This window comes from Pinus tabuliformis, chromosome 3_1 (assembly GCF_031772625.1).
Source record: "Pinus tabuliformis cultivar Carrire ecotype Pingquan chromosome 3_1, CPIR1, whole genome shotgun sequence".
NCBI classification, from domain to species: Eukaryota; Viridiplantae; Streptophyta; class Pinopsida; order Pinales; family Pinaceae; genus Pinus; species Pinus tabuliformis.
The window spans coordinates 344,165,883-344,178,661 of NC_142301.1; the positions used below are offsets into that span (position 1 = coordinate 344,165,883).

Consider the following 12,779-nt stretch of genomic DNA (forward strand, 5'->3'; position numbering starts at 1 on the left):
CTCAAGTGGTGGATCTTCCTTTGTTGCGCTGTAGTCAGTGGCATCTATTTGAAAAAATTTGGGCTCCTTGCATTTATGACCTGGAGAGTATTTTTCATCACAGTAGTAACATAGTCCTTGCTTTCTTCTTTCGGCCATTTCCGCAGGTGACACTTTTTGGACCTTAAGTGTTTGAGTCGTGTTGTGAGCTTGTGGGAGGCGACCTTTAGCGGAGAAATTTGGGCGACTGTATTGGGCTACTAATGCACGTTCCACGTTACGAGCTACCTTGCAAGCCTCCATCCATGTGGGAGGGTGGTGCAGTAGGACTTGAGCTTTGATGGCTTCTTTAAGACCGCTGATAAAACATTCCGTGTAGAATGCATCTGAGAGACCCCAAGTGCGGAAGGCTAAAGCTTCAAAAGCTGTAATATATTCATCCATTGTACTAGTCTGTCGGATCTTAGTAAGACGACCCAAAAAAGAGTCCTCCTGTTCAAAGCGGCCTTGAAGAGCTTTTGTAAATTGGGTCCAAGTCCTAAAAGGTCCATTGCAATGTTGATGCCATTCCCACCATTGCCACCTTTCATTGTCCAAGTACATGCTCCCCAACATAAGCTGAGTCGCATCATCTAAGATACGATTCAGTTTGAAATACTGGTCCATTTGTGCTATCCATGCCGACGGGTGAGAACTGTCAAATTTATGCATATCCAACTTGGGAGGTCGCTGACTGGGTGGTTGGTGGGTGTGCCAGACGCGAGGAGAGTGGCTAGACTCACCCTCATTGTATCCATTGCCATTATACGCCTCCTCGTGGGCTTGCTCCTTGTCCTTTGGGATGAGTTGCACGACCTAGTTACTTAGTCCGTTACGCTGAAGGCTGAGGGTGTGCAAGGATTCTTCAAGTTTGTCCATCCTTTCATTGGCCATCACTTGAGCTCTAGTTTCTACCATACACCAACCTGATGAAAATTTGGGACCCCCTAAACATTTTCACTAATAATTGAATGGTACCACCGTGCTCAGCGCGTCGTCCTGATTATGATGGGCTAGATCATCAATAAGCGCCCCGGAAGATCTCAGACTTTTTTTTTTGAAAACTCCTAACGGAGTTTTACTCCTTCCTTATCAATACTGCAGTGGCCAAATCCTCAAAATGTCAATGCGGCCAAAAGTCCTGCGAAAATTATACCCCGGTATAGGTTCACAACGACTCCGATCTGGTGGATCCGAGAGATGTGAATGGCGGATCTGATGGCGGAACAGACTGCTTCTGCGGATCTGATGGATCTAATAGATCGGAATGGCTGATCTGCGAACTCGAGACTGCGGGACTGATGTCTGCTGCTGCTGCACCCCTTTGCACAAGCGAGTCTGGAAGAGATGTTGTGTGATCCCCTGATAGAAAAAGGGAACTATGGTCTTGAGGAGTGTCAGGTGCTACAGATCGCAATATACATAAGGGTCTGGCAATAGTACTCGGCCCAATGTTTCAGGGCTCTAACTAAGGAGGATCGATTGTACCCTTAGCCGTACAACCCGACTACCCTATCGTATGGGTGAGTAATCTCCCCGAGTGCTGTTCTCGGTGTACTGTAGCCGCAAGACGGCCGACGGTTTATCTATTGTGAGGTTTCAAGGGATCCTAGGGGGCTTCCAATATACCCAGAGGGTACATGGAAGACAATCCGTGCGCGGTTCTGTCTAATGCGCTACTACTCGAAGGGGTACCCACATGGGTTACAAGGGAGTCTAACAGACGTGACCACCTCTTGTATTTCCTGCATGCATGCGTCCCCAAATCCGCACGTTTATGCACTCAACGACAGATCTCGTGGTTTAAAGACGCTGGAACACGTCTCTAGCCAAAAAAAAATTGCTAAGAAATGGAGATCCCACCGGCCCTGGAAAGTGCTCTGATACCACTTGTTATGCTCTTAACCTGCAAAATGATACCCAAATACAAAATATGCGAAGAAAAGATACCCAGAACACAGAATAGTAATGATTTTATTATTCGGAAAGTAATGTTCACTTGCCTCTTCGAGGGGGCAACCTCCAATAGGGCAGAGCTCAACTACAAAATAAGACACGATGCTCCTCGCAGGGAGTCTCTATCCTTTATATATGACTCATACATGCAATACCACGGGCCAATACCGTGGGTTTTATTAATACCATCTATCTAATACTACAGCCCATTTGCAACTAACTGTGGTTCCGTCATTAATCGCGGATTAACCACTTACAATTATTAATATGGGCTTTATTGACTCTTGACTATGACGTGATCCCATTACATAAATAAGGGGGTTAGGGTGGGACCCTAACAGTCAGTGTTGGTTGGGGATGCTCAGACCTAGTCTTGAGGGTGATTTTTGTTTGATCAGCGTTGTTATTATGTTTTTAATGAATTATGGGAATTACAACAAGCTCTGGGTAAAGGGCAGGATTCTAGGCTAGAAGATTGGCTTAAATCTCGAGGTTGTTGGCGCAAAACTAGCAATTTTGGTCTACAGTCGCTGCCAGGCAAGCCTGTGAGAGCGACTTTGGGTTTTTGGATGCTCCCTTGCCCATAGCATGAGAGTGACTATGGCCTAAGAGCTACAGAATAGCAATGGGACCCAAGGACAGAGTGTATGAGTGGTTGACTTGTCTCCTTACGGTTTTGTTGATGATGTTGGATGATTGTATTTCATGTTCTGTCGATTCCACTTCCTTAAGGTGACATAGGAGGTCGAATCTGATTGTAATAGCATCTCTCCTCATGTTTACCCCAGTTGGCATGGTTACTTTGGGTAGACCTAGGAGGGGGTGTTACAAATCTCATAACTACAACAAGGTTCTCCATTCTATTGTTGAATCGAATTGTTTGGCCATTGCATCTCAATTAATGTAAAGAATGGCCACTTGAGAGTCTCCCATACTAAGAATTAATTCTCAATCAAATTTCACACCTTAACAAAGCTCTCCATCCTACATATTAATTGATCATAATGCTCAGCATGTACTTCAAGCATGGCTCATTTGATCTATGATCAATTCTTCTGCACCCAGTGATCCCTTTTATTTAATTCTCTATGTCATGCAGGGAAGATCAGAGGTGGCTTGCTTTTTTTAGTCAAGCTCATAAACTCAATTTGCAATTCGTGGTCCTTGGTCCAACAATCTTTGTAGTTGCCCTTGACATCAAATCACAGATCTAGTTGTTGACCCGTTCTATTTTGTTAACCAAAGAAGTGGCGCAATTCCATACATAGCACACTTCCATGATATGGAGGATCTTTAATTAGAGCTTTCGACCCATATGCTTAGTCTTATATTTATGCAGTGCTTTGTACATGGCTCGAAGTCCTCAGTCTACAACATCTTTTTATTGAAAACGACCCAAATACCCGCAATCATAATAACACACAAACACAACATGGAACCACCGCTCTCTTTACTGTAGCCCCAAGGGATTAATCTATGTGCATCAATCCTTTAATGCCATGTGCCACATGGTGCCCACATAACCAAGCCTCGTGCCAACTTTAGCCTCTGAACTTCTCCCAGCACCTTATTTCTTTGTATTTGGCCTAAAGGCCTACGATTACCCAACACGCAAAACCTTAACAAAACCAAGTCTTGGGCACACCTTCAGTGATTTGCCAGAACCATCAAATGCCGACAAAATTTGTCACCTAGCCCTATTACCCCGGCCATATCTCCAATGCGCCTTTATAAACCTCCAGGGCAAGCCTTACAAGCCTACATGTCTCGTGAGGCCGCCATGTGTTTCCGCCCATTGGTTGCTTCTTGTGTTGTCTTCTGATGTGTCCCAACACCTATATCCCAGCAATTTCTCTCTTACCTCCTCTTTCCTCCGAGATGAGGCTTGTGAAATGACGTGTCTCATGGGGTCCTCCCACTCTTCTCGCATTGGTCGTCGCTTTGTCGTACTGGCCCAATGCCTAGTCTACTTGTTGCTCCCTCTTGTGCCCCCTTTATAATCCCTAAGAAGGATTATAATAGCTTCATAAGGATTTGCATCCCTAAATCCCTTTATAATCCCTAAGAAGGATTATAATACCTTAAGAAGGATTTGCATCCCTAAAGCTAGCAAGCTTTTTTAGAGGACTGATGTTATCAAAAAAAATGTATTGAAAAACTTGTGTAAGAGTTTTGTCCCCTAATCCAACTTTTATTAATATAAAATCCCTTGCACATTCCTTTTGAAAAAAACATAGAAACAATTACTAGGAATAAATAAAAGTGACTTAGAAATAATCTCAATCTTTGATCTCCTAGATCTTCTAAAATTGAGATTAGGGTTATGGGTTTGGCAATAAGGAAATAAGGCAATTTTTATCTAGAGCAAGTGGCTTAGCTAGATTGTAGCACAACAGAGGAATAGTGCTAGTGGGTTAGAGAATATTTCCAGGAGGCCAAATTGCTAGAGATTACAAGCCCAAATTGCTAAAGCAAAGAGGTTGATTTGTTGGAGAAGCCTATTTTTTAAGGTCAAATTTCCTGAGGCACAAAGGTTGGCCGATTTGTTGGTGAGAGATGGGCCAAATTTCTTCATAGACTAATTTTCAATGGGCCGAAATTCCTAGGGTCGAATTCTCCAAAGGGGTCAAGCTACAAGTTCCAGTGAATGCATATTTCCGTGTAATTTCTTTGTGGGTCAAAAGAAATTATTTCCACTCATAAATTTATTTTTTAACAATTCAAAATTTATTTGATTAATAAAATAAATTGTTGGGAATAAATCATTATGCAATAAAAATAAATGAGTTGGTATTAGGAAATTTAACAAAAGAAAGATGCAACCTCACAAACACAATGGTCCATGCAAAAGTGACAAGTTGATCCTTGAAGCAGGTCACATTAAAAGCAAGTACAATCAATATATGTACACCATGGACATCTACTAGAATATGAAATTTCTCTTGGAAAAGGTGCTTGTAAATAGGAATGAAATAAAGAAAAATTATCACAACTATGAATCAAATGCAGGAACCCTGATTACAATGGACCACAAGCTCGTGAAAATAGAAATGTGGATGGGCCCATCCCAATTGAAGAAACAGATTCGGAAAAATAAGCATGCATGTCAATTTGCTACTTTGTTTTTAGTTTTTTTGGTCTCATTGCAGTGGTTTTCAAGATGGGAAAGGCCCTTGTGGTCAAACAAAAGAACTTGTGTTTTGTCTCTCAAAACTGTAATTTCTCAAATCTTTTAACATTTTGAATTACTTGAAGTTATGTATCTAGTTTAGTTTCCCCAACAGCAGGCCAGCACAAACTTCAACAGTTATGTATTTAAATCTTCAGTTGCAAGTAATACAACTTTTACTTCACAAAATAAAAATCATGTCAATGTTAGTTAAAGCATCAGTTCTGAAACTTTGAAATGAGACTTTTACAAAATAATAATATCTTTAATCAATATGGGGTATCATGAGGTTTTATCCTTAATATAAAATGTCTTCTTCATTCACAATCTCATGTCATCACTGAGCAAGTGTCCAAAAAAAAAAAAAATAATTGTTTGATTCTATTGTTAAAATCGTCATTCTCCAAGTCCCGGGGGTCAACTCAACTGGTGATCGAAGTAATGTGAAATCTGTGAAAACTGAGAGATCCAAAGTTCAAATCCCCTTGTTTGTGACTCGGTTTATAGAGAGGACGGGCCGTAGACCCCCAGATATTTTCTAGTAGTTCCCTGTCAGGCGGGCTGTTGGGTTCCTCTGGAATACAACAAAAATAAAATAAAATAAAATAAAAAAATCATCATTGGGTTCCTCTGGAATACAACAAAAATAAAATAAATAAATAAATAATAAAAATAAAAATAAAAAATTATCATTCTCTAACTAGGGCAACTCTCTTAGAGAGATTTTGAAATGTCAAGACTTCCGTTGAGTGATGATACGCTTCAATCACGATCGAGTCTGTAATATTACATGTCTGTAATATTACATGTTTTCTTCATTCATATTGCATCAACATACTTCACCTCGTAGTTTAATTACATAACATGAACAAATGAAATGGCGCAGTAACATCCACCCATTTATAAGTACCGTTTTAGGATAGATGTATCATACTGAATAAGCACACTCCATTCAATAAATCAAGAGGTAAAATTACGTAAGATGCATTGTTTAAGAGGGCGGGTTTCATTTTAAATTTATAAATAGATTTACTATCCATATTATTTCTTTCTTATAGAATGCAATAAAAAATGAAATCAAGCAATCCAACAAAATGGAGGCTACGGATTATCTTCCAAATAGATTAGAATGGAATCATGTGGGACATTTGCAGTTTTCGAACAGTATGTTCTGTTAATATATTTGCAAATATCATAACAATACTCCCTCACACAACATATTTGCAAGTATATCATAACAATACTCCCTCACACAACATATTTGCAAATATATCATACCAATACTCCCTCTTTTCCAAGTTCTAGCAGACATCTTTTTCAGAACGGTGACTGTTTCTCTCTAATTTCTTCATTAAAACAGGTTTAATCTTAAAAAACAGATTTTTTTGTGAAAAAACTGGAGAATAAAGATAACCATTTAATTTCTAATGGCATATTATACTCCCAAAAGTAATTTTCTGTCCTAAGAAGATGCAACCTAGGCATTGTCTTTCACGCTATCAAAGTAGAATGAAATCATGTGGGATATTTTGCAGTGGCCACCTTTATGCATAAATGTTATGCTTTACTACTATAAGTTTCTTCTAGCAAACACGTGCAAAGAAGCCAGAATGACTCTCTCTGACTTAGCCTTGCTTCACAGTTGCAGACTTAATAATGTCTACAAATTCAGCCTGCAAAACACAACGCAGAGAAACCAGTCATAATAATACACCAAAAATGTAGATGCAAGTGTCTTATCCAACTTCTCAACTCAAATATATCAAGCACGATATGGAAACTAGTACACAACCAACCTTCAGGGAAGCTCCTCCAACTAGAAATCCATCAAGATCAGGTTGTGCTGCCAATTCAACACAATTACCAGCATTTACAGAACCTGCAATGCACAACAAAAGAGGATAACATTGTACTTGTTACTGTAAACAGAGAACTGGACTAACATGCAAACAGCAACTTTGCATGGAATGAAGCACGACTATGAAATCCTCCAATTTTAATCAGGGCAATATTATCCACCTTCCATTACCCAGAATCTTCATGTTATTACTTTATTTTTTTACATCACACCCTATAGAAGACACTTATGGTGGGAAAAATAAAAGGAATATAGATAGAAGCTAGTTACCGCCATAAATAATTCGGGTTGTTGCCGCGACTTCAGGGCTAACATTTACCTTAAGCCAATTCCTTAATTCATAGTGCACCTGAGGAAAGGTATTCCAAAGCATTATCTCAGGAGGGATAAAAATAAAAGAGCCAGACAGAACCGTGTCTCCAAAGTTATCTAGGAAATAGCATACAAGAATAAGATTTAAAGGACTATTCTGTCTGACCCATAACAAAAGAAAACCAAATATTCCAGTGCCAATTATCCTAAGCACACTTCTCCATCCAATTACATGCGTAAGTTATGACTTATGCAGCATTATGTAAAGACCTGACTGGAACTAAATGTAGAGGAATCAGGATATGGAATAAGGTCCTAGTTTGCAAGTGTCAAAAAACCCTAAATTTTGCAGTACGAGAAGTTTTTTACCCTCGAGTCTCAAAAACTGGCATATGAACAAGCAGTTATGGGGCAAAGAGGAATTTGAACCAAGCAGCTATTTTCTTTGAAAAACATTTGCCAACTCTTCAATTTAGAGAGATATCCAATGATAAGGGCAACTTTTATTGTTGATTAAAATGTTTCCTAAACATCAGCAACAGAATAACCAGTATCAACTATTCTGCTTAAATACCCTCTGCTATCTTAATGTCTGTAATATTAGTCATATGCATGCCACCTTAACGGGGTGTTAATATGTCGCTAGAGCCATCATGTGAAACACATGTAGTATGAAGGAATGGATATCAACATCACTAACGTTTCACCTTAAAACCACAGCTTACATTGTTTCATAGCACCATACAATCACATTACATAAACTGCTATATGGAACATTTTCAAAATAACGGGTTACCTCCTGAGCCTGAGCTGGGGTTGCAACTTTTCCAGTTCCAATCGCCCAAACAGGCTCATATGCTATAACGATGTTACTCCAGTCATCCACCTTATCTGCAAAAATTCAAAATTTGTGACTAATTGACAATAAGGTTGAGATGCTAATTGCACGGAATCAACTTCAGAATAGACCATAGTTGAAAACGAAGAAATAAAGTAGCTGTCAGTAAAACATGGGTCGTAGCCCAAACCATAAGATGTATACAAGTAGGACGTCTGACAATTACAGTCATGCTCCTCTAAAGTTCTGCATTCAACTGATTTTTCCTCTAAGAATATAGTACTCTGATTTAAACAGGACCCTACTATCAAAATTCAGTATTTGCACTGATATCAGAAAAGAATACAGATGAAAATACAGGATGAAAAACAGATCCAGGCCAATTAAGCTTAGGTGAGGCATGGAAGCTAACACATGGAATTAATCACTCCAGCATTGTAATACAGAAATCCTTATCTCCAAAAAACATGTTTTTGAAAGAAGTCCAACTAAGTGGTTTACATCAGTAGTACTCTTCTTTACTAAAGTATCGTGATTCATTGTAGTGTTTGATTTTACTTGATTCCTTGGCAGCTGATTATCCAGCAACAATGGCACAATCCAGCATATACTACCATGGTAACTGTCAAGCCATGATAAGAATGCAGTTGAGGAGAGTTATGGGACAGCACCAAAGACTCCTGGGAGGGGAGGGTGCACGCATGCCTCAGCCTCATCCACTTCCTTTCTAAAAACTGCTGTTCCAGATCTAGATTTTTAGAATTAGACAAATAGCATTTCTATTTTGGAGTTTGCTTTTCTAGTTTTAGATTCCAGCAATGGGTTAGAGAAGTTTCCAAATTTAGAACAGAATGCATTATCCTAGGAAGTGGCACACGCATGTATGCATGCTATCTCTCCGACTGGATGTTCTTTTCTAGGAAACCTTCTCCATGCAAACTGGGAACATGTTCCTAGTCTTAGGGATAGGGTTTGACTATATCATCCTAGGTGCACTTTTGGGTCTGTCCATATGCAATGTAACCCTAAGTCATCTTTATTATATAAAGTAAGTATAGAGTAAACCAGTGTATAAGTCACAGGCTTCATCATTTCTAATGCTTGAGATTCCAAATTCAGCATAAAGAACCTGGATAAAATTCCACTAGTTTTGTAACTTTTCAGATAAAGTTCATTCTCTTTCACCACGCCCTTTTTTTCTTCTTATTAGTTATTTGTACTTCCCAGAGGATGGCCAAAGCAAAGAGAATTGTCCTTGATTCCATGAAGGATCATTTGATCCTTCACATCATGAAGAAGAAGATGGGGAATGACACATATGATGCCCTAGTCACTCCATATCAAAGTGTAAATATTAACCGTAATTTGTTGTTGAAGAACAAACTCATTGCGACATGCATAAGCAATGTAGACGCAGAGGCCAATTACCTTGTGAAGAACACCCAGCTTCAAGATCAACTTGCTGCTATCAGGGCGAAGATAGAGAATCAATTGGTGTGAATAGCTTTAAATGGGTTCTCCACTTGGGATCCATTCATTTGAAGTTGTCATATGGTATTATGGCCATAAGAAGCTTCCCATGTTTTAGAAGCTTTGGATGATTTCATCCAACAAGATACCAACTACAGACTAGAGACTAGATCTGAAATCTGTCTTTAAAGTCTCATAGTTTCAGCTTCTACTAGTCTGAAGTTTGAACTTCGCATATTAAGAATTTAGGATAGGGTTTTCAATGTTGCATATTTAAATTTGCAGATTGGAATTTTACCATGGCCCCAAGAGTCAAATACTCTGCATGGATCCATGTTGATCTTCTTGATAAGGAGATTTATTCCAAATATTGCAACAAATGCAGAGTGGGGGGTGTAGTTTATGAGAGGCCAAGTTGCACCATTAAACCATTAAAGGAGATTGGACAGATTGGATTGAAATTGCAAAATCAGTTTTGTGAAATTTGAAGGAGACGAGACTAGGCAAAAGGAGATGTTTGTAGCATGTGTTTCAGTCAAAGGAAAAATACATGGCAGCCAATTTTGCTAGTTGTGAGGCAAATTGTCTTTGCAAGTTGATGGAATAGTTGACCAATTAGAAATTGGAGCTTGCTATGGATTTATGTAACAATCAAAGTTGTACCAGGCTCTCTAGGAATCCAGTATTTCACATACCTCCAAGCACATTGATATCTGGTACATTTCCTCAGAGACAGAGCCCAGAAGGAGGAATGTTTTTGAGCATGTTCCTCCAGATTCCTATATTGCAGATCTTTTACAAAGCCCCTTGCTAAGGGAAAGTTCAAGACACCAAAGGAGAGACTAGGCTTAGTGGAGAACCCCACCCTCACGAGTCACAACAAAGGAATGTTAGATTTTACTTTGGTTGCTTGACATAAAATTCTCCAATAATAAGGCTGCACTTCAACAAATACTACATTGGTACCTATGCAATCATAACGAGGGCACAATGGAGGAATGGTAGTGTAGCACAGATGCTTGGGAGGCACTTTGCTCTTAGAGTAGAGTATGCATGCGCATGCCTTCATCATGCATGCACTACCAAATTTAGATTTCCACAGTTAGATATCATTTCTATTTTGGAGTTTTATTTATCATTTTTAGATTCTAGTGAATGGTTTAGAGGACTTCCCAAGTTTATAGCAGGGGATATTATCCTAGGATGTGATGCAATGCTTAGTGCATTTTTTTCTAGGAAACTCTCCTTGCATTCTGTGCACACCCTCCTAGACTGAGTTAGGGACAAAGTTTGACTATGTCAGGTTAAGTACACTTTTGGGGTCTGCCATATGCAACGGAACCCCTCATCATCCCATTCTATAACAAAGATGGAGGGAGGATCATTGTGTTGTTATTGTAATTATAGTGGCGAGTTTCTAATACAAAATTTCATTCCTCAAAAATTTGGTGACTTAATTTAGATTTTTAGGAAATTTCTTTTACATTTTTGGGGTGTTTGGGCTGTTTCTTTTTAATTTATGGGTCTACTATTTCCTAATTTATGCTCCCGTAAATTGAAATACTAGGACTTACTGGTTGAGCATAAGTTTACACATTATTAAGATGGACAGCATAGATGTAGACCTGTAGAAATTCTAAAATACCTAGGAAATTCAAGTTTCTTAAAGCAATGGAGATAAGCGAATTTTAACATAATCAAAATAATGCTCAGTTAAAGTGTGGTTCAACATAGGATTCAAACAAAGGATAATAACTCAAAGAACGAGTTATAATAATGAAAACTTGGTTAGTAAGCAGGATATATGATGAAGACAAAATTTAAAACTCATCCATCAGATCCAGCAATTAACAAGAAAAGAATGAAATTGATTTGTGAAAATACACAAAGATATATAAGATCTCTTTCTGCAAGAACCTGCTATTGCTTTTGTTTGTTCAGAAACTACATTCAATGTATCTCCAGCTTCCCGTTGTTCAAGAGTCTCTCCAACACAAGCTATTACCTTCAAACCTTGAGAAAGTGCATAAGCCACTTTATCTGCAACAAACTAGCAATCCATATATACTAAAATCAGGATGCTGCAGCATAAAACATAATAAAAAAACCTGTAATATTCAAAAGCGAATGACTTGTCTAACCAAGTACATGATATATTCCCAATCTAAGAGATGTGTTTAATAAGAAATACATGTCCACAAGATGAAGTTAATAAATCTCTCCTATCAAAAAAACCCAATCTCACAAAAGGATTAGAAAATTTATGAGGGTAATTGAATCTCCTTAAAGGCTGATGATCTTGTTTAACAGAATTGCAAGCAGTTAACTGATAACTAAAATTTCCAATAGACTGAATAAATATAACCATGTAAATGTGATGTTGTACCTCATTATCTTCTTTCAGTATAAGCCTTCTCTCTGAATGACCAAGTATGACCCATGGAACGTCCAAATTGATCAGCATCTCTACACTGCATTGGCAAACAACGTGCATGGCAACATTTAAAATCCTGGAAATCGGAACATTAGCAATACTTGGCCTAGCTCTGAATGCTCTCTCTTTCATTTTGGAATGTGGAGTTTGTTGCACTCAACTATGCTATATACTACAAATGTCTATCCAAACTTGAATCAAATCGAAGTATAGAAGCAAGCAAGCCCAATTGATGAAGAATAACTACAAAATGGTTTGACAATCTTTGTGACAAGACTCAAATAAGTACAAGGACTCAGAAAATAAATATTTGTGGCAGAAGAAACAGATTTCAGACAAGAAATAGTTGCTATTGGCTGTCATTTTGGGCAGGAGGTTGGGTCCTCAATTGGATTATGCTTGGACCCACAGCCCTAGCTACAGTCTCCCAAGCTCCACTCAAAATGTTTGTTGCAAGGATGTTCCTCAGGGTTCAATCCACTCACTCCCTAGGAGTGGACACAGCCTTTTTCTCTAGAAGGCATGAGAACTGTTGATACCCGGAAGGCAGCAGCTCCATATTTGAACATCAAAACTGCCCCTGCCATTTAGGGGACAGTTGTTTCTCTACCTTGAAGTCTGTGGGTGTGGATCTGCCCTTGAAGGTAATTGATTATTGATCTATCTCTGGTTCGAGTGAGTGCAGCACCACCTCGAAATTTTTTCGATCACTCTGTTTCACCAC

At 38.8% G+C, this 12,779-nt stretch overlaps 1 protein-coding gene across 1 annotated transcript in view; it reads right to left on the reverse strand.

Moving 5' to 3' along the window:
- Nucleotides 1-6,242: 6,242 nt before the first annotated feature.
- Nucleotides 6,243-12,779, reverse strand: part of TPI (triosephosphate isomerase) — a 47,384-nt gene continuing 40,847 nt past the window's right edge. The window contains exons 4-9 of the mRNA XM_089411293.1: nucleotides 12,008-12,092; nucleotides 11,539-11,671; nucleotides 8,110-8,204; nucleotides 7,272-7,350; nucleotides 6,940-7,022; nucleotides 6,243-6,816 (exon numbers count right to left, since the gene is read on the reverse strand). Coding sequence (XP_089267419.1) covers nucleotides 6,769-6,816; nucleotides 6,940-7,022; nucleotides 7,272-7,350; nucleotides 8,110-8,204; nucleotides 11,539-11,671; nucleotides 12,008-12,092 — 523 coding nt within the window. The 3' untranslated portion in view covers nucleotides 6,243-6,768. The remainder of the gene's footprint in view (nucleotides 6,817-6,939; nucleotides 7,023-7,271; nucleotides 7,351-8,109; nucleotides 8,205-11,538; nucleotides 11,672-12,007; nucleotides 12,093-12,779) is intronic.